The sequence below is a fragment of the Brachyistius frenatus genome, unplaced genomic scaffold (assembly GCF_029030835.1).
Source record: "Brachyistius frenatus isolate BFR_SWC_R1_liver_20210118 unplaced genomic scaffold, ASM2903083v1 Contig_24, whole genome shotgun sequence".
Classification (NCBI taxonomy): Eukaryota; Metazoa; Chordata; class Actinopteri; family Embiotocidae; genus Brachyistius; species Brachyistius frenatus.
The window spans coordinates 3,045,590-3,070,877 of record NW_027210623.1 but is presented as its reverse complement, the minus strand read 5'-3'; the positions used below and the strand labels follow the sequence as shown (position 1 = coordinate 3,070,877).

Here is a 25,288-nt window from a genome sequence, read left to right as displayed (position 1 = left end):
CAAGCATTTCCACGGGATAAAAGTGTGGTGTCGCTGACTTCGAAGTGCTTATTAGTGACTTGAGTTGTTAGGGTGAAGGCAGAGTTTGAGCGCCTGGATGAGCTCCGACCAGAGGAAGAAGGCGGGGCGGCGTCACGTGACTCCGCAGCTCTAAATGCGACCAGTTCACATGACAAGACAGCGAGAGGCTGGGACCGACATCTACGCCGCGGCTACCGCTCCTCCTTTCCTACCGGCGGCACGAGCTGGAACGGATATCCATCAACTATTTACAGAGAATTTAATAACAGGAAGAAGAAGGAAGAACAAGTGCGACGCTTAACGGTCCGTGAAGTCAAGTGCGGTTGTTCCTGTGCCGTATCGACCCACCTGCGCCTGCAGCGGCGGAACAACGCCACCTCTCCCCGGAGCTTCTCCCCACCACCACCGGAGCCTCTCCCCACCGATACCGGAGCGAACCGAGCGAAGACTGCTCTGTGGTTTCGCGACAAGGATGAAAGTCCCCCGCGCTCTGGCTGCGCTCTCCGTCGCCTGGCTTGCGGTTTTCGGTGAGTTGTTGTTGTTTTGCCGGGTCTTAAAGCTGCTCACCGTCGCCACCTTTCCGACTCGTTGGCCGGTTGTGGTGTCGACGGTCGGACCGGGCAGTCGAATCGCGCTGTCGATTAACCGCACAGTGTGTCGATATCAACCAGCGACCCAGGGACTCCAGCCCCCCTCCCCCATCCTCCTCCGCCTCCTCCTCCCTCCTGCCAAAAAGCCCCATGTTCACTCCTTTTTGAATGTGGGTCTGCAAGCATAATTTGACGAAATTAGACATTTGAACCGAATCTAGTGGCATTGTTTTAAAAACCGGAATTATATTCATTTATATCGAGCTTAAAGTTGTCGTAAAACCTTGGACAAGGTCGTACGGCTGCGTGAATGTTTTATCACTATTCAAACCTCTGACTGTGTGTGTGTGTGTGGGGGGGAGGGGAGGGGAGGGGGCGTCACCAGAGGCTCCACGATAATATCGCGGTATATCGTTAAATTGTAAGTCGTGATTTGTCTGATCAGTTGTTGAAACCACCAAAATTTCAAATCAGTTTCAAGGGAAAATATTCCATTTGAAAAGCTGATAAGTCTTTTCTTTTCACTTTTTTTTTTTTTTTTTTTTTTAAAGTGACAATTGCAAACATCATAAATATGACTTCCTGGTTAGATAACTAATTGATAACATATTCCGGCTTCAGCGTGCTGCTGGTTGTTTTCTGGCTGCATGACGTTTATAACGGGGTCGGCCATGACTGGAAACTGTTTTGGTTGTCGGTAGTTGTTGTTCTCGCTCTTTAAATTACAACGTTAAGAACTGTTGACAGGGCAAAAATGATCCATTTGGAGATGTCACCTGACACTTTGGGACATTTTTATAATCAAAGTCGGTCGTGTATCCAACAATTATTTTCATCACTAAATAATCAAACACTTATTTTCTTAGTATACTCAATTCATCTTTTTCTCTAAAAGTGCAGAACGTGGTGATAAATGCCCGTTAACTTTCCACACAACCACAGCTGATGTCATCAAATGTCAAGATTTATCTGACCAACTTTCCAAAAAAAATCCAAAGCCATTGAGTTTATCATCGTGTAGGCAATGATGAATAAAAGGATCCAACTTTTATGTTTAGGAGGCTGAAACCAGAAAAATGTTTGGACCATTTGTCTTTGAGTAAAATAATAAAAAAAAAGGACTAAAACAATTCTGTGATTATTAAAATAGTTGCATATAGATTTCCTGCCCTATTCCAGCTCTATATCAGTGACTTGATTCATTTTCACATGGACCTCTCTGAAAACCCAGACCAGATCTACCCGAACCGTCCCTGGACTTCCCTCTAGTTTTATTCTACCCTGTTCTAATGTGACGCTCGGGTTTTGTTCATGTTGTGGAGGCCGATTGACCCCATTGTTGTGTCATTTTGAGAGCTTCACATGACTGCCGTGGTGGCTTTGTGTTGCGCACGGCGTGCAGGGGGCCCGCTGACTGTTAGTTTAGGACCACTTTAATCGCCCTGAACGCACACAAGCACCTGGATGCTGCTGACTCGGGGAAAACGGGCAGATACCGTTGCAGCTCCAGTAGTTTCCCTATTTATTTAATTTTTTTGTTCCCAATAAAATATGTAATACGATTACTGTACTCCTTTTTAAGTTGGCACCAACTTTGGTTTTTCTACCCTGCAGCGTCGTTGTGACCTCAAGGAGCTTCAGCCTTTCCAACAGGAAGCGTGGGCTCCGTCTCTTGTTTGTTATTCCCCCCGCTGCAGCGTTGCTGATATCTGCAGCTCGAGACTTCACACGCAACCGCTTTCACCTCGCGATCAGATTGCGGCGTTGTGTAAACCGTCTGCTGCGTGTTTACAGGGTGAGCACCGAGGTGCATCGGGGTCGAGTTTCAGCGAGGCAGCGGAGGGAAGAAGTGTGCGTGGCTGACGGAGCCCGAAGCACGCGGGGGGGCGGGGGGGGCGGGGGGGTCTTTCCCTGTAGATCATTAACGTTATAAATAGAGGAAGCTTAATGAGAAAGGGAAGAGCGCAGTCAGTCGGCTGTGTGATAAGTGAATTATGAAATTACCAATAGCGTGGCGGGCAATAACAACCACCCCCCCCTCCCTCCACGCCCCACCCCTCAGGCTAAATACATCTGTCTCTTAACAATGAGAACAGGTAACCAGTTGCAGCATTTTTATTTTTTATTTTTTAATTCAGAAATCCTCTTCGCAGCACATTTTTAATTGTGGTGATTTAAAGTAGTTTTTATTTTAGTTTTGCCATGCAGTAAAGTCATGTATTACTAAACGGACTAGCGAACACAAGAAAGACCCAGTTTATTCACAGTTAACCAAAGAGGAATCGTCACTTTCTTGAGTTGAACTACTTCAACTTCTTCGTAGACATTCTGGGAAGTGTGACGCAAGCGGTGAAACTGCTGTATTGCGTTACAGCACCTTATAATGGATGTGAAAGTTCTTTCATGGATATTTAGTTGTTGGATTGATAAGAACATGAGTTCTTGATGACCACCATAGATTATAAACAATGTGTTGGAGAGTTACAGCCACTATTTTACACACACACACACACACACACAGAGAGACATAGAAACACAACAGTGAGCCGGCGGTTTCCGGAGAATAAAGGTATTAATAGCCTGCAACGCAAGTGTGAAAGTTGCCAGGTTGGCCGAGTTGATAAATGTTCACTGGAGAAGTGTGTGTCCTGACTCCCAGCGCTCAGGACTTGTTCAGTTCCACCTGCTACAAGCCTGTAGAGGAGCAGCAGCTCTAAACAACTCCCTCTGGAAGTGTCCTGGGATGTGTGGCCCTCTGGTGGTGGCTCGGGTGAACTGCTCTACTGCGTATGTAGGTCATGGCGTCACCTAACGGGGAATCTGCCGTGTCAACCGTCACTGTTGTGGTCTTTATCTAACCAGGCAGGTCAAATATTAACCAGAGGACCCAGATAATGAATAGTTCCTCATTGTGCCGTTGTATAATATCAACACGGTCGATCACACACGGCATCACGCTGTAGTTTATCTACCGGTCCAACTCGTCATCCGTGTGCATTAATAATCTGCGCCGAGAAATTAATACATCAAAACTGATGAATGGTTTTCTAATATTGTAAATTATTGCACACAATTCAACACTCGAGTGTAATTATCATATCTCGCACGTGTCCGGAGGATGAAGAAAAGACAGCTGAAAATAGGACTATTGTTCCCCTATAGTTTCACTTTAAGTGGGTGTAAGTAGGTAGGTAGTTACTTTATTAATCCCAGAGGGGACTTTTTTTTTTCGCTACAGCAGCATACAGAAGCAATAAGATAATAATAGAAAAGCAATAAAATAGCAGTAAAAAAATATAAAATGCACAGTATATACAGTACAGTATATATATATATATATATACAATAATTTTTTAAGGTTTGTTATGTTTCTCGGCACCAGTCGTCATCAGACGCGTTCTCTCCGGCTCGTCTGTCTGTACGTCGTATTCTCATGAATGTGATTTCTCGGGATCACCTCGAGGCAACTTCTTCAAATCTGGTTCGAACGTCCACTTGGAGTCACGGAACACGTTTGTGTCTGTAACTCCAGAATTCATGAGCCAAGGGTGACAAACTTTCACACAAAAGTGTAATACCTGTATGATGAGTTTATGATGTTTTTGTATCCCAAAGGTCAAAGGTCAGCTGTAACTGCCCCGTCATGCAGCACTTCTCTTTGTGCGTCCTGAAACTGTCAGGTTGAAGATGTGTGTGGGAGTTTGTAGTTTTTCCTCGGTACGTTCGGACACAAGAAAAACGAAGCTTAACAAAGTCGAGTCATATCATTTCATTTATATTTCCACAAAAACACAGGTAATACCTTTTACTCAATGTCCTTCGAAGTCTTCCACAGATACGGGTGGACAAAACATGGAAGCTGCGACTCGACTGGCTGGTGGAGTCCTCCAACCGTGACGTGGTAGTTGAGAGCGTGTATATTAATTCATGTCGTGGCTCCCTGTCCGTGCTCGTCTCCAGGTCGCATCCAGGCTGTAACTCTCGAAGTGAAGGAAGGGAACGCCACCTGCATCAAGGTCGAGCTGTCGGCATCGTTCTCCATCTCGTACAACACCTCCGGCGGCAACGTATGTACACCGAGAGTCCGTGTGTCTGTTGTCATTATCACCGCCGACGTACGCCGCGTCACACTGCACCAGCGCCCTCAGCTTATCACCGGCGCCGCTCGCATCTCTCGTCTCGTCCTCAGAGAACAGCGCAGCTCGCTCTGCCCGACTCCGCCGCCGCCGTCGCGGGCGGCAGCTCCTGCGGCACGGCTGAAAGCGCCGCGGTGCTGCTGGCGGCGTTTGGACCGGGCCACACGCTCGGGCTGGTCTTCTCTCCCCGTGGAAATGTGTACAACGTCTCCCTGCTGACGCTGCAGTACAACCTGAGCGACGCGTCGGTCTTCCCCGAGGCCAACCGCTCCGGTGAGAACAAGTACCGAGACGAACGGGAAGTTTGTTGCCAAGCGTGGCGGGATGTATGTAGTACAGTAATGTTCGCCTCCGGATTTAAATACCGACAAGTAAATATAAGATACCTTTATTATAACATAACTTGGCCCGCGGGCCCCAAATTCTGATCTTAAGCATGTTTGGAGCCCTAAAAATGGCCTCCCTGTATGTTGTTAAGTTAATAGTGTGATTCAGTCAGTTTTTAGATCATGATTTCTCAGAAATGAATCTCATTTGATGCCACCGGGACTCGTATTCCACACGATCTGTTACATATGCGTGACTCACTGCATGGCTGGACTGTGTCCTAGGTGTGGTCACGGTGGTGTCGGGCCCAGTTGGGATCTGGGCGGCGATCAACACCACCTACCGCTGTGTGAGCCCCATCGCTATCGGAGTCGGCGAAGCAACCGCCACGTTGTCTGATGTGAGGCTGCAGGCGTTCATGCCAGGAAACGACCTGAGTCCTGAAGGTACAGCTCGGGTGGTGTTTTTGTCCCCGAGTGGGCGTCTTTCGGGGGTTTGGGTGCTTCTTCTTCCAAGCTGATTTCTTTTATGGTTTCTCTCGCCACAGAAACGGTATGTGCAGCAGATCAAAACAGCACGACGGCTCCGCCCACCACCACGGCTCCGTCCACCACCACGGCTCCGTCCACCACGGCTCCGCCCACCACCACGGCAGCTCCAGCACCAGCGCCGGCACCAGGAACACCCGTCCGGGGCAGCTACACTGTGAACGACAACAACGGCACCTTGTGTCTCCTCGCCCAAATGGGACTGCAGCTCAACGTCTCGTACTTCTCTCGGACTCAGAATAAGGTGATACCGAGCTTCACGAGCAGGAACCACTCGCACGTAACAAATGTTAGACCGACTGTCGGTGTGAATTAACAAACTTGCAACAACTTTTTGTCCATTTCTCCAGACTGTTCAACAATTATTAAACCTGAATCCCAATCATACAAGTTCATCGGGATCATGTGAAGCCAGCAGTGCTTCCTTGATTTTGACACAGGAGCAAACCACCACGCTCAACTTCACCTTCACTATGGTAAACTCAACCCCTGTGTGTGTGTGTGTGTGTTGTGTGTGTACACACAATATCTAATCAACTCTTCCTCCCATCCACAGAACACCACAGCCAAGAAGTACCACCTGAGTGGGATATCTCTGCTGGCTGACTGGTCTGATATGAGCGGTAGGTCATAAACAACGCAGAGTTCCCGCTGGACATACAATTCCTGAAATATCATGGAATTCTAAAAAGCTTTTTCTAAAGATGGAAAGTCAGGGAATTATTTTTTTTGTTTTGTTTTTGTTTTTTGGGCCAATTCATGGAACATCATTGAATTTTAGTTGCCATTTATCAAAATGAAATATTTTCCAGGAGGTATTTTTCCATACAGTGTTATTAACTTCTTTGTCGTGTGGTTTTATAACCGTCCCGTTCGTCAACAATCACTTCAGTCAAGATGTATGTTTTCCGGTAGCCGCTAACGAAGGCAGACGTGCCAGGAAAATACAACATTCAACAACTCGGGGTAGAAAATGATGACTTCAAAGATTGGTTGAGTAAACGACTAAAAAGCCAGATGTTAAGTTTGTAAAACTTCTATTGATCTATTAAAATATGGGAGAGGGAAGCCTTTGCAACCCCACCAGCAGTAAGACGCACGCTGTCCACATCACTGCGATTCTGCAGGGGAGGAGAATCTTTCGTCGAGGGCAGCCGTAGTAAATTCATTCGTTTTGTTCTCCGTCAAGAAGAAATATTTCGCCGTTTATTATTTAAGCAGCTAAAAAAAGTTTTGTACTGAAAACCTGCGAACTAGTAAATAAAGCTCTCAAACTGCCCGGGAATAAAATAATGTGGCTGGATTTAGTCTGATTAGCACAAAGACGATGTTTTTCTGTCCTGGAAAAAAATTTAAAAGAATTTCAGAGAATTGAAACCACTGAACAGAATTGTTCTCTTTGCTCTTCTGACATGTTGAAGTGAAATAAATTGTGCCGTTTCTCTGTCCAGGTGCCCTCTCGGCCAGTAACACCAGCCTGGACTACCTGCGGAGTACGCTGGGCCACTCTTACATGTGCAACACGGAGCAGACTCTGCTGGTGGTGCCGGCCTTCTCTCTCAACACCTTCAGACTGCAGGTGCAGCCGTTCGGCGTCACAACCGACCAGTTTTCCACAGGTAGGGCCGCTTCAGCTTTTCCTTCACCGCTACCCTTTTAGACTTTTAACGCAACTTTCGGGATTAATTACCGTTTTTAGAATCCAACTGAATTTGCGTCGCTAACGACGACCCTTCTCGTCGTTTCTCTCCAGCGGAGGAGTGTCAGATGGACCGAGACCAGATGTTGATCCCCATCATCGTCGGCGCGGCCCTCGCCGGCCTGGTGCTCATCGTCCTCGTCGCGTATCTAATAGGCAGGAAGAGGAGCCACGCCGGATACCAGACCATCTGAACGGGACCCTTCGTTGAACTCAAAAGCTGACAGACTGAATGGAGCGGGGGAGGAGCCGAGCTGGAGTGAACGGAAGCGGTCGTTTCTCTGTGCCGAGTGCATGATTTTCAATATCCATTGTGACATCTGGATATTTAGCTTTCCTTTCACTTTCTCTGTGGATGACAAGAAACAGAATACCTGCTAACTGTAGATGGTGTGCATCTTAGTGAAGCCCGAGACTTCACGTAGTCAAGGATGGAGGAAGTTTGAATTTGCTGTTGGAGGTTCAGTCAACGGTTTGGCTCGACTCTCGTTTCAAGATGTTCTAGGAATTTGATTGGATTTGCTTGAACTGCTTTTTGTTGTTTTAGCCGTGTTATTATTTATAAAGAACTACTGCAACTAAAGAAGCAGAGGGAGTCTTTTTTTTTTTTTTTTTTTTGAAGGCCAAAAAGTTTAACAATAATTATTTCAACTTTGGGGGAGCTTTAATTTGATGTCCGTACATGCTCACTAGTACTTTTTGTTTTTAGAGCTCATGAGCGTACCATCATCCCAGCGACTCTTGAGAAAAGGGAAAGCTCTGAATGCGTCTTTTCCAATCTTAGTCCTCCACAGCAGAGATGTATAGAAGCCTCTCCCATCCATGCACTGCAGTTTAGTTAAACTAGTCGAATAGTTCGGTGAGTGAGATGAAAAATGTGGCTCATTGCTTTGTGCAAAGTTTATTCAACCGATAAAGTAAACGGGTTAATTTTCCACTCTTGCTATTCACCACACTCCCAAAAGAACTGCTACTATGAATAGTAGTGATTTGACCTTTTATTTTTATAGAAAGGGGTTTGATCTCATTTTCTATGATGCATTTTACTGCAAGTTAATAAAAATCTTAAGTCCAGCAATGATTTATTTTTTTTTTTTTTTAGTATTTTATGCAACCGTATTTTAAGATTGTTATTATTTGTGAAATAAACATGGCGGCAGCTCGGAGTTGTTTAACACTCAGGATTGGGATCAAAATCTGACATGACGGACGGTGAAAAGGGGCACAAAACCCAAACACAGAACAAACTGGACTGAACATTGTTAGAAGAAGAGCTGCCCTTTCAGTTGTGCTTGTATTGTTTCACCACAGGGAATTTAAATTATTTGCAGACGGACTGCAAAATCTCACCGAAACTAACACGTCAGATATTAAATTGTTTCAAGAAATAAAGAGTGTCATGAAATAAGTATAATTCACGTTGGATAACCACAGCATGTTGTTCCAGCGTTGAGGTTCGTCCGTCGGCCGTCCAATAACCCAAGAGAACAGTTTTGTCTTTCGTAATGTTCGTGATTGAGACAACGAAGTGAAATAACAGCAGACGGGTTCCTCTTTGACGGTGCTCGGTGCGTAACGCCTAATTCATCTGACCATTTACTGCTCACTCTTTTCTCTTCGGTGTCTCTTGACCTTCTGGACTAAAGTGCACGGTTCCACATTTTAACAGAAGAAAACATTCAGACGAACTACATGTTAAAAGTCAAATGGAATCATCAGCCCGTACAGCGCGCAGCTGAGGATGTTCCCACATCACATATTTACAGTTGTGCTGTACGACTGTCTTCAGACACGTTTAAGACGGAGAGTGTACAGTATGTAGGAGTCGCTGTTAAATAATGTGCAAACACGCGTCTGGGTGCTGGTCCCTCTGGAATGTGTATTGAGTTTCAGCAACCGCTAGTCGAGTCTACGTCAGGATTCCTCCGCGATGATTCGAGATCGACACTTCGCCCGCAGCTTAGTCAGGGTTGCCATGGAGAGACTTCCTGGTTCAGTGAAGATTTTCTAGGAACAACAGGAAACACCGGGATTATAGGATTAAAGAGAGCGAATTACAAAAGGATGACTCTTTTTATACTGACTGATCTTTCCTCTAATAAAATCACTGCTTATAGCGACGGGGCACCTTCCTGGTTTATTTTAGTTTTTTGCTTTGTTTTTTTTAACCTGCATGAAAGTGTGGCACTCATCAACAAATGGCCCATGAGTGATCTGCTTGAAGGTCTGGCAGATGTCTGGCAGCGACTGGGCCTGCTGAATCAGAGCCTGGTTGCGGTGGATCAGCGTCAGAGCTACGCGGAACAGGATTTTCGAGCCCTCGTAGAAGAGGCAGTCCCAAATACGCAGGACAGTCTGCAAAAATAAAACGGCAAGAAAAATGGAAATCTCATCGACCAACACGTGCAGATACTGATGTACAATATAAAGTTGAAACTGCGAGCGAGTGCAACTGGACTGTTAAAGGATGTTTAGTAGACCAGTGTGTTTCTAGTGCATTTTGCATCATCAACGCCAGACAGTCAGGTTGTTATTGTAGATGTATTATAGTTATGTTTGACTCTTTACGAACAGCTACTTTAAAGTTTGCATCAATCTGGGAGGGAATCGGTGAGTGCCTGTTGCTGTCGGAGCGACTGGACGTCCAGTGCTTTGGTGAGCTGAAAACCGTGTGAACATCTGCAAGTGTTGCACCCTCTGATCAAAGTTCCAGGTGTATTTTGAGAACAAACACAGCAGTGCAGACCCGCCGCGGTCCAACAACAGAAGGCAGCAGCAAGGAGTTGTACGAGGTGGGTTAACTGTTCCAGTTTTAAAGAAAACAGGATGAAGCCGACATTTTCAACCGAGTCCACTCAAAGCAGCGCTCGGATAAAGCACGTTATGAAGAGAACAGGGTTTGTGTGGTTTGATGCTTTGACCGAGCTTTTATTTTTTTTTTTGAGGGGCTAGAAGAATTCAACTTGGCACACAAGCTTTCCTTAACTTGTAATTAAAATAAATGTAGTCCTTCAGGATATGAGGTATAATAAATAACAGTTAAGCTACAACACACACAGATCCACTCACCTCTACTGGCAAGATGTCTATGTAGAGACAGATGAACCATCGGGAGACCACGAGGGTCCACATGACGTTATGATCCCTCATCAACTGCCACACTTGGGGGACTTTAACTTTGACCAACTCCCCCAGCACCTCCTGGTCCATCTTCAGCCCCAGCATGGAAGGACTGTAGTAGTCTGGAACCACACACACATTCACACGCCTCTAAATCAACCGCAGACAGATGATAACAAATCCCTTTTTGTAATACAACAGCTGGATAAACAGCTCTAATTAAACTGAATTAAATGAAACGTGGCGTCAAACGCAAAACACCTTAAAATCACTGCTGTCATCACAGTTGCTTCCAGGTTTTTTCTTACTAATACTGACGTTTCCTGTGTTGAGTGAGTGCAGCATACCAATAAAAACATACTGTAGGTCTTAAGCCACAGACAGATAAAGACCATGTGACCCCAGCAGGATTATTCTTAGCCCAGAGGAAACACGCACGCACACGCACACACACACACACACACACACACACACACACACACACACACACACACACACACACACACACACACACACACACACACACACACACACACACACACCTGGTAAAATGCTACCAAGCAGAGCATCCATCAGCCAGAAGGATTTCTCTTCATCCTTTGTGATGATGAGTAGATACCCAGCTACGAAGTTCATCCCCTGAAGACAAAGAGACACACACTCAGGTTCCACTTGAGTCTTGCGATCGTGGACGAGCAGGTTTGATCACCTCTTTAATGAAGCATTCAGCGCAGAGAGCAGAGGAGCGAACACGGGGCACAAAGTAAGGAAACAATAAAATGAAACGGGCTCCATGGGCATGATTAGACCTGAGTGGATTCTATTTATACTTCATAGCAGACCATCAGTGCAGCCCTGTTTCAATTGCAACCAAGCTGCATATGCTCTGGTGAAGGAAATTTGCCTTTCAAATGCCAATGATCACCACAAAGCTTTACTGAGCTGACGCAAACAGCCTTTCTCTGGACACACAAGTGGGTTATTGATAACACTGTGAGAGCAGTGAGCATAAAAATAGGCTTTTTCATTCATAATCGGGCCGTCAATTACACTAATACGTCAATACATTATACATATTTTTCACATTAAGTATTCAGCACATAATTGTTTGTACCATCTTAAAAAAAAAAAAATTGAGGGCATTTTGATTCAACTTCACCTTATAATCCTCAAAATTAATAGACACAATACTACATGGTACATTTCAGTCATACAGTGCGACATAAAATTATGGAACAACACCAAAATAGTGTGACTGTTCAAACCCAAATTACCAACATTAGAATCATAATAAAACGTATTTTACTATTATCGAGAGAATCAACAAGAATCAAACTCCTTGACTGAATTATCACAATGATAATTTTCCACATTAGTATAGATTAGTATAGATAGTAGTAAAGATATGGCGTTATTCAACCATCCACCCTAAACTGGGACTTGAGGAGGTGAGAATTACCTGACAGTAGCCCACAGCTGGATTGTGGTGGCCATAAGACAGCAGCACGTTGCGAAGACCTTTCTGCAGACACGGGCTGGACGTCTTGCGGAACTGAACGTTGTCTGGAAATGTTCTGTTCAAGTCTGAGAAAAAGAGACCGCACAGACACGAGTCACACCGTCTGCATACATACTGTAGATGAGTGAGCAAGCGAGAGGCAGCAGGAAACAAAAGTTTGCTTTTGCAGCTAAAATGTAAAAAGTTGAACATTATGTGTCTAAACATTAACATGAATATTTGAACTGAGACAGTTCACCTTGCAGCCAAGAGCAGGCAGGACAAGTCTCTGAGGCTGGTGAGTTGGAGAGAATCTGTCGGGAAGAAGTGAATAAACTGCCCAAATCCAGGTGTACAAAGCTTGTCAAGGCAGACCAAAGAAGAAGTGAAGTTGTAATTACTACCACGGCAACAGAGAGTTTAAACTAAATCTTTTGTTTATCTCATTTAGTGCAGTTTCTCTTTGTTTTTCAGCTGCGCCTTCTCTAGTCTCACCAGCAAAAAGCCACATGATGACAATGACAAAGAAAAAGAAAACTTTTAACAGTGCCAATTGCTATTTTGTAATCAGAAATATCTATATTTTTTTTATATCAAACCTACGACATAATGATTCTTTTGATTTGATTGATGTGTCAATAATTTAGTTAATTTGTTTTGCGTGTAGAAGATTTTTTTTTTGCCAATCGAGGCTTGAACAGAAGTTGACGTTCAGTTCGTAACCAAAGTTGTGACGCACTGGACGTCTTTGTGATGGTGAGCTCCTCCAGGCTGGTTTGTTGTGTGTCGGGACCTTTTGTTGGTGTCTCAGTGATGTTACGGGTGAATGAGAAACGGTTGCGAGAGCCTGACCTGTTCTGATTGTCTCCACAAGTTCGGGGTCGTGCTGTGCTGACAGCAGGGACTGGTAGTATCCCGGGTTCTTCTCCAGCTGGTCTTGAGCCCCGCTGGCTGCCATCCAGATCACAGCCCGGTGCTCATTGGGAATCCCCTTACGTACGAAGCGCTTTACTGCAGGAAAAAAAAAGCGGGGAAATGATCAAACTTAGTTCGGTTTCGGGGCGTGCGCTCACTTTGTGAGGATATAAGCTTGTGTTCAGCTGCCACACTCACGTTTGACATTCTTCTGCACTTTGCTTTTGCCCTTCAGTAGTTTGGACCACTTGATGGAGCGATGGGTGAGCACCACCAGATACTCCGACATCAGCTCCTCGTATGAATCGTAGTCAAAGTCCTTGGAGCGCTCAAAGCCGTATGGATCCACACTGGGCCGAAAAGCACAAAACTCAATCTGAACAATTCTATCGACAAAATCAGATAAATGAGTCCAAGTGCTTTGTTTTACTGGTGTTGTTATCTTCTGTATTTGAGGGGACACAACACAACTGGTGCGCATAAATCCATTACAGCACAAATGACAGACTAACGCTTAGTTCGTCTTACTAATGCTATCTTTATATATATATATATATATATAGCATGTGTTACGTATAACATTACCTACATCTACAATCTGGCCCGTGATGAAAAAGTTACGAGTATAGGTGGCTCAACCTAATGCCTTCGGTAACACCATAATCTTCCTGCAGCTTAACCCTCTCACGAGAGCAAAGTCATTCCTGAAGATGAAATGCACAGGACACACCAGCAATATCTACTACCTCTGCTTTAATCCACGTTCGAGCACAACTGACTTTTGCAGGATGAAACTACTTTACTGTGGCGTATACGTCACATGCACCGCACACGCTCTGCAAATACCCGAGTGCAAAGAAAGTTATCATCACGCAAAACGTTGCGTTTCTTATCCGAGAGTGTCCTTGTTGCCAAAACCGAAGCAACGGTGCACACGGGTGTGAAGTTTATCAATGTGGCAACTGATTATCTGTGTTATCAGTGTGTTTGAACTATACAATAGCTCCCCTTTTCAAAAAATAAATAAATAAACATGACACGCACTGTAGTGTTAACTAACATCTTTGGAAAAAAAAAAAGATCAAATGCTTTAATTTAGATAAATAAATGTCGATAAATTGACTAAGTTAACTATCTCATGGGCAATTCCTCCCGAGACTAGCAGGTAGATAAAAACGAGATAAAACAGTGTGATATACAACCCTGCAATAAATCCTTCCTTCAGAGATGTTGATTCAACTTTATGATCAGTTCAGTTTGAAGTGTGGTGAATTTTATTTCATTATGCTAAAAGCATTTCCAATATTTAGTACCATCAACGAGATGGATGAAATATTGGAAGTGCCTCAACGATTTATCAGAAAAACAAAATACATACTATAAATGAAGTTAAAATGAATTGTTCAACCTGCAAACGTCTGCATATGTATTTTTCAACAACAAAAAAAAAAAAGCAGAATGAGTTGTTTAATGGACTAAAGTTCTTGACTTCCTTTGAAAATGAGATATTTATTTTGAAAAATGTAAAGTTTATTTTGTTATTGTACGACTTTCTAATGAGCGCAACCACCAATCACACCTGTTCAATTAAGCGACTAGGACAGAGTGTACTCAAGAGTACGGGGGTTTGGATCCTACCTGCACAGTTTAAACAGAGTATAAATCAACTTTTATGGGAGTAAAAATCAAATTAAATATTTAGCGGTTGTCTCGATGTTTTTTTTTTGTTTTTTAATACGACCGCACGTGACGAAAGTTTTGTAAACGCATGGCCGTTGGTTTTCGCTCGTCGTAGGCTAACTACTGGAGTAACGTCAACGGCTCTTTACAAGCGTCAATTTTCGACATAAATAAGGGATCAAAGTAATTATCTGCTTCTCGTTTTACTTAGTAGGAAAGTTACTAAACGCGTAACGAGCTCGCAACGTCAATAAAACACGGTTTTAAAAACGTTTTGAGCAGGATGAGTCGAGCGTTACCTGCCCACCCGGTCCTTCGCTGTCCCGTCCGGGGAGCGGGTCCGCCTGCTCGCCTCTTTCTTCCTCTCCATTGTCTCTTATGCTCCTGAAAAATCAGCGCCGGAGTCCCACCATGTGTCCGCCGTGCTTTTCTTTTTCTTTTTTTTTCCTCCCCCCCCCCAAAAAAAGAAAAAAAAAAGTCCAAAGTTTACAACAAGCACGTAAACATAAGTTGAAGTGAGTTAGCCTCGACGCTCACTTTCTCCATGTTTGCGTGCGGAGAAACGGGACAGGAGCCTCCCGGGATTAACGCGCTGTTCTCCGAAAAGGGAAAGCATCTTAGACGCCTCCCATCAAAAACAAAACAAAAAAAACTTGTTTCAGCTCGATTTGTCCAGTATTTTATCAGTCAAACGTTGCCGTGTGAAGAGAGCAGACTTGTGTCTCGTTTTATTGTCATCCACATGCACCTGCCGCCGCCGCCGCTCCTTTTCCCGCGGCCGCTCGGAGTTAAACTATCCGGGCTCGCGGCTCCGAGAACAAGCATCAAGACGCAAAAACGCCCCGGTTTAACGCTCACGACCCCCGGTGCGTCCCACGCGGTCGTCGGTCCGTCACCTCCGATGCTCTTCTTGTCCGGAGGAACTCCATGGAAGATTTCGGCCGCGTGACGTCGGTCTGCCCCGGGACAACACGCCTCAATCAGACCTAATGCTGCTGCTTTCACGTGCTTCTCGTAAATTCCCGCTTCAGAGTCTCACGGCGCGGCTTCATGTGATTTTTTTTTTTTTTTTTGCTCACGAGGCTGTGAGGAGTTAAAAGGTGAAGATGCGGTTGTAGAACAAAAAAAAAAAAAAAAAGGAGAGGTGTGATATATAAAGCAGGTTTGGCTTGTTTTTGCCGTTAGACATCCTCCAAATTGTTATTTGCAACTGCTTTCAAAAGTAAACACCCATTTTATAAAGTAAATCTGGTCAAACTTGAAGAAATCTTGACATCCTTACGCAATCATTAATACACGTGTCTATTACTTTTATTATTATACTTCTTACTACCTCCTTACATTGTTTGTACATAGCAGCTACTGTCCCTTAAGGAAAAACTCAAATTTGATAAATCAACGCGTTAACATCAGCTGTTAATACAGACACATCGATACTACCCAATCATAAAATTCAAAGGTTACCCCGTTTGCACTTGATGGTGTTTTTGTGTCCTACAACATGTAAAGGCAGCATCGACGGTCGGAAGCCGCGCCCTCCACCACAGACACGTAGCACAGATAACACAACCATCAGGTTAACACCTCAACTTCTGCCCGGGCAGCATCTGGTCCACTAATATAACCGGAAACAAACATGACTCAGGGTTAGTCTTTAAAAAAAAAAAAAAAAAAAAAAAAAAAAAGTCATAGCAACTTTCCAGATATGACATAAATATAAATTAAAGAACTAAGTGATTGTGATTTGTGAAAATAAGTGAATAAAAATGTTAAAATGACTTGAAAGTGGAAAACCTTGCTTTCACTGGAAGCATGAAAACGGCACAAACCTCAAGTCACCAGATGTCAATTTGATTATGCGCTATTGAGAGAATGTGGAGCACAGAGACACTGTGTTCAAGTGCTGTCATCAAAACACTGCATTACTGGTGTAACCCTCATAAAATGGAGCGCCTAGCAGGGCTGTTGCTAAATGAAGATTGTTATGGTGGTTTGATGTGGCACCTGTTGCTGAAGCTGAATTTCAATTTCATGTCATAATAAGAACAAGAAGAGAGAAACAATAAAGTTGTTTTTTAAGTCATAAGAAAACATTTGGCTCAACTTTGTGACCACCAACATATAAAGAGGCTGCCACACTCAAGGACTAGTAAAGCAATTTTATTTACAAAAATATCAAAACCTTGACTAAAACTGTGTGAGTCTGGAGGCAAAAACAGAACAACCAGAACTCCATCCTCTAAAGAAAGTAAAACATAAGGGAAAGCAGATAGCCACCGGGCCGGACCATCCACTCATCACAGATCAGAAACAACTGAAGAGAGAGACCAACGCGAGGGGCTGGAGAGAACAACCGTCTGAATTATCGGACTCAGATTGATAATGACACAAAGACCTAACCATAAAACCCAGAAGTTTCCATGTCAACCCGACGTTTAATGCAACTACTCAAAATGTGATTTCTGCCACACTCAGTGACAAGACCTCATCACCAGTCCCGGTCAGGATTAGCCCTGGGATGGACAGATGAGAGATCATGTGGGCCTTGATCTCTTATCCGCTTGTGAAAATACCGGGGTAAGTCCAAATGCGGACTCATGTTTCTGCAGTAGATTAATCCTGCCAGCGGGCGGGGTTGTTGGATCAAGGACTTGGATGAACTTCCAACTACTGACAGCTTTGGCATCACTGTGTGACCATTCATCTGCTCTGGACAAGTGTCACTTTGTTCTTTTTCGAAACAGTCCAGTTCTATGTGTGTATGTGTGTGTGTGTGTGTGTGTGTGTGTGTGTGTGTGTGTGTGTGTGTGTGTGTGTGTGTGTGTGTGTGTGTGTGTGTGTGTGTGTGTGTGTGTGTGTGTGTGTGTTCAGCACTGTTAACTATTCTGAGGTTGAACAATCCTCTTCAAGTCTACACACAAAATAATTCAGTCAATCCATACTGTGTTTAATCATTCAGATGGATAATTGAAGATCATCAATAAATATGCTTCCTGGTGAACAACCTTGTTGTTTAAAATGTTTAAAATGTTTTAAATTGTGCAGCATCACGAGTGCTATTATAATTTTTATGTTTATTTTATTTTATTTTTTTAAATGAACCAGCTACATTCATTAAAACATCATACTATGTTGAGTCTTTGCTTTAGTTTTCACCAACCTAGAAAGTGAATGTGTCAGTGACTCGTATGATTTTGGGTTTATATGTTTGCTTGACGGAAGGATCCCCATAGTTGATTGTCGTGTACTTTGGTCTCTGTTTTGCGCCGTCTTTCTCGGGTTGAGTCTGACTTAACGTTACAGCAGAGATCTTACTGTCTTCAGAGGTAGCCATGTTGGAAGTGTCTTCAGAAAGCCTAAATCTTTGGGACATATTAGTATCTTTTATGTCCACAATTTGTACTTGTTCATTTTCCTCTCTGGCCTCCTGGTCTTTTTCTCCTGGTTTACCCTCAACTGGCTTCTTTCTTGTTACCGCATGAAGGTCGATGTCATGAGGAAGGCATGAGTCAGTGTCTTGTAAAGTTTCCACTGGCTGTAATGCAGTGCCACGAACAGTCATACAAGCACCAGGTTGTGGCAGTGGAATTGCATCTAAAGGAGTCGTAGTTTCTGGGTGTGGTAGCGCTTGAGAGGAAGAAGTAATCTGATCAGCACTTTGTAGATTATCAAATCTGTAAACTTGTGGGATGACATAACAGATCAACCTTCTTTGAATGGTTGTAGGTCTGGGGGGAATCGGGTCTCCATTTTCCATGAGGTCATGTTTTGGTTTGACGTTGCCTTCAGGTATTGTAGTGGAGGATTCTGACTCGCTGTGAGAGTATAGTGGACCGTCTTTGGTTTTCTTTGGTACCTGATCCAGGTTGGAGCTTTCTGAAGCCTCAGGTTTGGTTTCCTGCAGATATTGTTCAGGAGAGGAATCTACACATGTGGACCACTCAGGAGAGCAGGTCTTGATGGTCGCCACATGCCAGTTCATTGGGACCTCTACCTGTGGAGATAGCCTGTAAGGTCGTGGGAGTGACCACTCCGTCACACAAGTGAAACAGAGCGGCTCTACACATGCAAATCTTAACCTGCTGCTCATACTCTGAGTTTCATCGACTACTGTCTGACTTTCACCAAAGTCCTCTGACCCCCAGCCCTTCACCTGAATATCATAAGCTTGACCCTCCTTATGTTTTAATGAACAGTGAACCTGTTGATTGGAGGGCTGGTCCCCCACTTGTTCTGTATTTGAATTATATGTTTCTCCCATGTGTGAGGTTACTTTTGTTAAAACGTCTACATCCTGATTTGGTCTTTGTTCTCGCCCATTTGTAATTTGGGTTTCTTTCAACTGCTGCACAGCATATTTACATTTCATTTGTTTCATGTGGCCAGTTTGGTCTCCCTTCTGTTGTTGCTCTCTTTCAAGACAAGCTACCTGCTCTTTTTTATTCGTTGTCACCTGGACTCCTCCAGAACATTTCAAGTCACTTCCCTTTCGTACAGTCGCCATGGTCTCAAACTTCTCCATTAAGGAAGATAAGAGGATCCCTCTTCCGATGAGTCTTGGTTTGACTGGCTGTTTCTTCAGTATTTTCAGTCTCAGCTCTTTCTGCTCAGCCGTGACAAACTTGGCCACCATATCCTTCACACGGCCTCCTCTCTTTAGTCCTTGTTCTGTTTGAGCTCTGTCCCTCTTGTGCTTGTTATGTTCAGTGTCTTTGTTGTGGTTTGTGTGCAGTCCTCTGCCGGAAGACAGACTTCCTACCTCCTTCTGGTGGGTAATGGGGGGTCTGGGTGTGGACTTTGTGAATTTTGATTGGAGCAGCTGGAACGTGGTTAGGCGCCGGGGTGTTAAGTCTCCTGCTCTTTGATCTCCTCCTCCACACCTGCTTGGCGATCTGTTATTTTGTGCAGCCAACCAGCACTTTTCGGAGACGTCGGGACTGGTCTCAGCAATTTCTCCCTGGGTCATTTTTTCCACATCAGAGAACTGAACCATTTTGCAGCTTGTCAGAGGTTGAATCTGTTTCACTGAAGTCTCACTTCTCTGATTAGGACAGCCTGTGTTTCTTGGGTTTCTTTGTGCTTCACTACTGGACTCCGGCTTCTCCCGGTCTCTGTTTTTGGTGGTCCACTTGGGCAGAACCTGTGTCAGGTAATTCAGTAGACTCTCAAGAATCCCTCGGAGCACTGGACGGCATTTGGGGTCTCTAACCAACTTCTTCAAGGTACTGGCGGCAGGGTTGTTACTGGTTTTCCGAGAATCTGGTCTACAGAGAATAGAGGACATGTAAAACTTAATCCCTGCAACTGAAGTTCTTTTCTTGAAACTGATAGCACCATCATGAAAGAAATTGGGGATACCTCTAGCTTAAGCACAGCTGTTAGAGCATGAACAAGGGGAATCTTCCATTAGGGTTGACTTTAAATCTCTTTTACCCAAGTCAGCATCACTGGAATGTGTATGAGTAAATCATGTGTATGAGAAAACCTGTACAGTGACCATATTAAACTAGTCACCTTTTTACTGTCTTTTTTTACTTCTTGGACATTACTTTTACTTATTAGTGAATCGGTATATAAATACAAATACTTGGAACTTGAACTGGGAATTCCAGTAGTCACTCGACACCTGTAACAAAATGGAGGCGATAAAATGCTCAAACTTGAAGTGAAGAAGTGTGAACTTGTTACAGGCGATTAGTTCAGGGGATTGTACGAGAGGCTTGTGGCAAAAGAAGGAAATCTGGTAGAAAATTAAGAAGCTATCCAATGTAGCAGTTAAGATAAAGAGAGACAGCCACTTAATGCGTGATATATATCGAAGTTCATTTTAATCTTTCATTTTAATTTTAAACATGTAGGGGTGCTTTGACAGCAAAGTACACCAGACCTAATAAGAGCATCACAGTGCAAACAATAGTTAATCACAGTATATGAAAACATAGCCACTAAACTATAACTTAATGTCCTTATTCATTCATACACATGCACTGATCCGCTAAAGATGGGTAAGTGAATCTAGATCTAGAGTGAGTTTATCCGTCCCTTTAGATACAATTAATTTCTTAAAGCAGGAAATCAAGTGGGGTGAAACTCAGGTTGAGACTTCAAAATCAATTAGGTTTTGTCTAAACCCCAGAAGACAATGTTTGCACAAAATGTATGCAGGTTTTTAAGAATTAAATACTCCATGACAATATTAATGCAGGTAAGCCTCAGAGTAGGAAAAGGTCAAAGAAAGAGATTACAGAGTGTACTCTTATTATTTTACTAGATGTTATTAAGGTCAAACATTATTATTATCCCCCACAGCTCTGTCATTTAAATGCAACAGAAACACTGGAAAAACACCAGAGAAGTCATGTGTTGTGTATCCACTGTCATCAAAAGAAAACTGATTACACATGAAGTACCAGAGACAATCTCACAGAAAGTATTTATGACCACTCAGTTCTATAAATCAACTCCCTTTTAATGTTCCTCAGTTCCAAACCTAAAATGTAATGTGATTTTACCTTCAGGAATCATGACAGATCTGTGGATAGTGGACAGCAAAATCAAGGACAGCAATGTAAGAGGGGTGAGGAGAGAGCAGGATGCCACTCAAGACTACTGAAATACTAGAGTGTAGTGTGGGAAAAGAAGGAAGCAGTTTTAGAGTCGTGTGCAGCTCTGCTTATAGCCAGTAGAGTTCAGGTCAGAGGAGATCAGGATTACTTGTCTGTGCATTTCTCTGCAGATGCTGCCCTGTACAGAGCTTCTCCCAGCTCCTCCAGACGTTCTCTTTTGTCCAAATCCTGGTACAGGCTGGGGGAAACCTGGCTCAGGCCGTGCATTAGGCCGTAGAGACAGGCTGCAATCAGGCCTGTGGCTTCACTCTCACCTGAAAGAGAGTTTTTCACAGTGTCACAATGAGCACGGCGGGTGTTCAATTTGCTGGTCCTAAATGCTGCATTTCTCACCTCCGTGGAACATGGCTCGTTTACACAGTTCAGCCCAGTCGCTCCCTGCAGCCAGAAGGGCGTCGTAGGCGATCATGGGGGCATCGTGACCTCTCCGGCCTGCACGGCCCTCGGAGCTCCAACGCTTGAACATCTGTGTGGACAAAGAAACAGTGACAGAAGTGCACAGAGCCTGTTAGGGAAAAAGAAGATTAAAATGACTTACTTTATCTGTCTCCTCAGCATCGTAGCGGTCGGGGAGGGAAGGTTTGTTCTGTCCCTCTTTGTCTATCTCTCGCTCTTCAAGGTAAAACTGCCACTTGGCCTCAAAATAGAACCAGCACTCCTGATACTCTGCATCAGAATCACAAATGTTTCTGCCGTCAGCTGACATTTGTCTCAGACATTTGTTACTATACTGGATAAGTAAACAAACGTATCTTACTCTCTTTATGTTGTTTTACATAGGAGCTTCAATTGACTTACTTTAATCAATTAAGCTTCAAAAGACTAACCTGCAATGTGTCGTATGGTCTTCCTGCAGTACTCCTCAGCTCGAGGGATGACCTTCATGAGCTCACGGCCCCAAGTCACAAGAGGCTTCCCCTGGATCGCATAGGATGCAAACAGCGCCGTTGTCAGGGAGCCGAGGAAGCCTGAAGCCAAGAGTGACACCACAAGTCACTTTGCCACTTTGGGCTACTGACAGTGACGTGAGTAAAAAATGGGCAGTCCATCAGTAGCCTGTTATTAGAAGATTTGTTAGGATTGGAAACTGCCAGCTCTATCACCTGTAGGGTGGTTGTGGGTCATTCTGCCAATCTCAATGCTGACCTCCACCAGGTTGTCCAGTCTCTCAGGCTGCCAGTATCTCATACCCACACACATGGCCTTGGAAGCTGCTCCGAACCCAGACCCTGGACATCGACACATTTACACACATTTCTACTGTAACTATGTTGGACTCATAAAATCTATATATATATATATATATACTATCTCCAATGACCTTTTTCGTTGAAGGGCGTGTGCCAGGCGAGCAGGAAGTTGTGAGGTTTGAGGTGAACACAACCCTCCACTGTTGTGGGATCAGGAGCTCGGCCCTGGAGCAACACAATGGCTTCAACATAGAGACGTACCAGCTCCCGGTACAGGTCCTCCAGACACCAGTAATCTGGACACACACAGACACACACATAGTGATTGAGAGTCATTCATGACTGGCATGCAAGGCGAGATGAGTGGTGCTGCAATGGGCTAAGTTTAGCCTCAGCCTGCCGCACCACAGATCAGGACCAGCATGCCTGCAGAGAAAGTGGAGTCACTTCCACACACTGAGGTCAGCTGGGATCAACAAGCCGAGCCCACAGCCATCTTGCTAGAATTGGTTTATGTGTGGACTGTATGTGTCCACACAGCAAGAGAGTCTGTGTTGACAAAGGAGCGTCACCACTAAGTTAGCGATCCTGGACGTTCACTCACCTCTTGACTGGCCGGAAGTGTGTATCACTGCCAAATTCTGCAATGGATGTGTGTAAAGAAGGAGTTAAGAAAATAGTAGACTTTTTTTTAGTCTCTGCTTCAGATACAATTTAAAATAGGAGACTATTTGTTGTTATTTATGTTGTAGCAGTTCAATATGTTTGTAAGAAGACTGACAAGGCAAGATAAACAGCATGCATCAGACTCCATGCATATTTGTCTGGCGTGTGTGTGTGTGTGTGTGTGTGTGTGTGTGTGTGTGTGTGTGTGTGTGTGTGTGTGTGTGTGTGTGCAGGCATGCTGTATTGTTGCTAAATAGGGCATCCTAATCTTAAAAGATGTCATCACCATTTTTTCTCAGGACCATTGTCATTGGCTTTGAGCCGCATCCACAGCCAAACATGAAACCAGCAGATTACGCAGGCGTCTGACCCGCTATTGTTCAGCAGAGGAAAGCTGAGCATCAGCTTTCCCAAAGTATTCTATTTTGAACTCTTCTGTCCCAGCAACTCCAAGCTGCGCTGTTGGGGGCTTGAGACGGTATTTGTGTGAAGGCATTCATGGTTAAGTTTCTACCAAGGATCCGTCTTTGATGCTCTGTTGCAGAGATGGATCATGGTATGTCAGCAGGTTTTGTCATTCAGGTTTGGTGGGCCAGTAAGTGATTAGCAGCTTCCATTGACTGTATGGAAGAAGCTATTCTGGACCTTCTAAAGAAGAAAGATTAAAAGCCTGGCTGAACAGGTCTATATTTTTGGGACATATTCAGTCTATTCAGGTCTATTATTTAAAAAAAAAAAAAAAAAAAGAAACAAATTGAAACAAATGGATTGAAGAAATAAAGAAAGAACATTTGGCTTTTATGTCATTGGTGCAAAATTACAGTGGAAGTGAATGAGAAAGTGTAGTGATATTAAATGCTTTAGAATAAGAGCTACTAGGCTAATTAGTGTTTAATATTGCCATAATTGTCACTCCTTAATCCAGCTCTCATAAACCATCTGTCATTCATCTGGACATCAATATTAAACATACCTGTTACCAGTGCCTCTGCTGTGGTCATGTGCATCAGCACCGCATCACTCAAGGGCCAGTTATCAGGGTCCAGTTTCAGCGCTCCCAGTCCCCCCAGAGAGGCCAGTTCCTCTTGGATAATCTTGCCTGAAGTGCAGCGCTCCCAGCGACCCTTTCTGTAGCCCAAAGCATCACCAACACCACCCAGGACCATGGCCGCCTTGAATTTCTCCATGATACTCGGTGTTGATCACCCAGCTCCTCTCGAACCAAAGACGTTCTCCCAAATGATGCGGTCACACTGGGATTTAAGATTGCTCCTGGCACAAATCACTCCCTCGTCTCCTCTTAGGTCTTTTTCACCACCTCAACAAACTCACAGAAAAATGGAGACAGAAGAAACTCTCATGTCCCAAAACATTACGCAGGACGTAAAACAACCTCTCACAGCTTTGGTAGGATTTCCATTTCTTCTGTCTCTTCTACTGAATAGCTCTGCCACCTTCCCATCCTCAGAGCTCTCCCCTAGTTTCTCATAATTTCTCACACACAAACTCTAAGTACTAAGGGCGGGCAAGTGTACGCACACATGCACACGTTATCAGCCACAGCTTCTTTGTGTCGGGTGGCGGACGGTTCAGCTGTGATCAGGTGTCTCCTAAAAAGGCAATCCCCACGGTCCCGAAGCCTAAAAGCTGGATGGCTGGGTGTGGAGTGGTAATGGTGTGTGTGTGTGTGTGTGTGTGTGTGTGTGGAGGGGGGGGGGTGACACACTGGAGGAGATGCTAATGTGCTGCTTGCCAACCAACTGGTGCTGGACTTTGTTGATGTCCCACCTGTCCCCTGGGAGGAGGGGAAGAATGGAGCATCATCCCAACTAATGCCTCCTGACTCCATGAGCATACCTCATGCTTTATCAAAGCTCAACCTTCTAATCCCTTTTCAGCTTCTTTATTCATCATCTCCTGACATTAGCTCATTGCCTCTCCAGTTACATGCGCTGCATCCAAGAGTTCCCCTTCTTCTTCTCTTCAGTCCATTTTTACCACCGTTAAGTCTCAAATCAGTTTTTTCCCCCCAACTCTTTACTTTTTATCTGCTGGTGAATGTCCCCCTTAACCTACTGCGAGTAACAGCAGACAAAGTATTACCAGAAGAGGCGGTGATGATGATGATGATGATGAAATGCAGCAGGAATGCAACCTGATAAGGGACAACTGTTTCCAAGCGAACGCTGGAGTTGAGCTGGTTGTTAGCAGGAATATAGAAATTATTTTTTTGTTCCATTCATCACTGCAATTTAGTTTTGATATCTCTGAA

General features: G+C 44.2%; 3 protein-coding genes across 3 annotated transcripts; 1 reads left to right on the top strand and 2 right to left on the bottom strand.

The window, feature by feature from the left end:
• The first annotated feature begins 421 nt into the window (after nucleotides 1–421).
• Nucleotides 422–8,395, top strand: lamp1a (lysosomal associated membrane protein 1a). The gene is made up of 9 exons (XM_069697778.1): nucleotides 422–548; nucleotides 4,572–4,678; nucleotides 4,801–5,020; nucleotides 5,359–5,520; nucleotides 5,622–5,866; nucleotides 5,973–6,098; nucleotides 6,179–6,245; nucleotides 7,074–7,241; nucleotides 7,376–8,395. Exons 1-9 carry the CDS (start codon nucleotides 494–496, stop codon nucleotides 7,513–7,515), a joined length of 1,290 nt encoding a protein of 429 aa, XP_069553879.1. The 5' UTR covers nucleotides 422–493; the 3' UTR covers nucleotides 7,516–8,395.
• Nucleotides 8,346–15,181, bottom strand: grtp1a (growth hormone regulated TBC protein 1a). The gene is made up of 8 exons (XM_069697779.1): nucleotides 14,834–15,181; nucleotides 13,053–13,204; nucleotides 12,792–12,950; nucleotides 11,901–12,025; nucleotides 10,984–11,080; nucleotides 10,391–10,563; nucleotides 9,491–9,676; nucleotides 8,346–9,328 (listed from the first exon to the last, which is right to left on the bottom strand). Exons 1-8 carry the CDS (start codon nucleotides 14,902–14,904, stop codon nucleotides 9,236–9,238), a joined length of 1,056 nt encoding a protein of 351 aa, XP_069553880.1. The 5' UTR covers nucleotides 14,905–15,181; the 3' UTR covers nucleotides 8,346–9,235.
• A 5,173-nt stretch (nucleotides 15,182–20,354) lies between these two features.
• adprhl1 (ADP-ribosylhydrolase like 1) lies at nucleotides 20,355–24,696 on the bottom strand. Its single transcript, XM_069697773.1, has 7 exons — nucleotides 23,990–24,696; nucleotides 22,482–22,646; nucleotides 22,264–22,389; nucleotides 21,988–22,128; nucleotides 21,699–21,826; nucleotides 21,494–21,626; nucleotides 20,355–21,414 (listed from the first exon to the last, which is right to left on the bottom strand). The coding sequence occupies exons 1-7, from the start codon at nucleotides 24,201–24,203 to the stop codon at nucleotides 21,245–21,247; spliced, it is 1,077 nt and encodes a 358-aa protein (XP_069553874.1). The 5' UTR covers nucleotides 24,204–24,696; the 3' UTR covers nucleotides 20,355–21,244.
• Between the last annotated feature and the right edge of the window lie 592 nt (nucleotides 24,697–25,288).

What these genes read in the sequence shown, in the direction of transcription:
- lamp1a (XM_069697778.1), top strand. Translation starts at nt 494, where the DNA reads ATGAAAGTCCCCCGCGCTCTGGCTGCGCTCTCCGTCGCCTGGCTTGCG. An exon ending in ACAACACCTCCGGCGGCAAC is followed by an intron (nt 4,679 to 4,800) that starts GTATGTACACCG and finishes TCTCGTCCTCAG; the next exon opens with AGAACAGCGCAGCTCGCTCT. An exon ending in TGACTGGTCTGATATGAGCG is followed by an intron (nt 6,246 to 7,073) that starts GTAGGTCATAAA and finishes TTCTCTGTCCAG; the next exon opens with GTGCCCTCTCGGCCAGTAAC.
- grtp1a (XM_069697779.1), bottom strand. Translation starts at nt 14,904, where the DNA reads ATGGAGAGGAAGAAAGAGGCGAGCAGGCGGACCCGCTCCCCGGACGGG. An exon ending in CAGCTGTGGGCTACTGTCAG is followed by an intron (nt 11,081 to 11,900) that starts GTAATTCTCACC and finishes CTTTGTCTTCAG; the next exon opens with GGGATGAACTTCGTAGCTGG. An exon ending in AGTGCCACACTTTCATGCAG is followed by an intron (nt 9,329 to 9,490) that starts GTTAAAAAAAAC and finishes TGTTGTTCCTAG; the next exon opens with AAAATCTTCACTGAACCAGG.
- adprhl1 (XM_069697773.1), bottom strand. Translation starts at nt 24,203, where the DNA reads ATGGAGAAATTCAAGGCGGCCATGGTCCTGGGTGGTGTTGGTGATGCT. An exon ending in GACCATACGACACATTGCAG is followed by an intron (nt 21,827 to 21,987) that starts GTTAGTCTTTTG and finishes ATTCTGATGCAG; the next exon opens with AGTATCAGGAGTGCTGGTTC. An exon ending in ATGCTGAGGAGACAGATAAA is followed by an intron (nt 21,627 to 21,698) that starts GTAAGTCATTTT and finishes TTGTCCACACAG; the next exon opens with ATGTTCAAGCGTTGGAGCTC.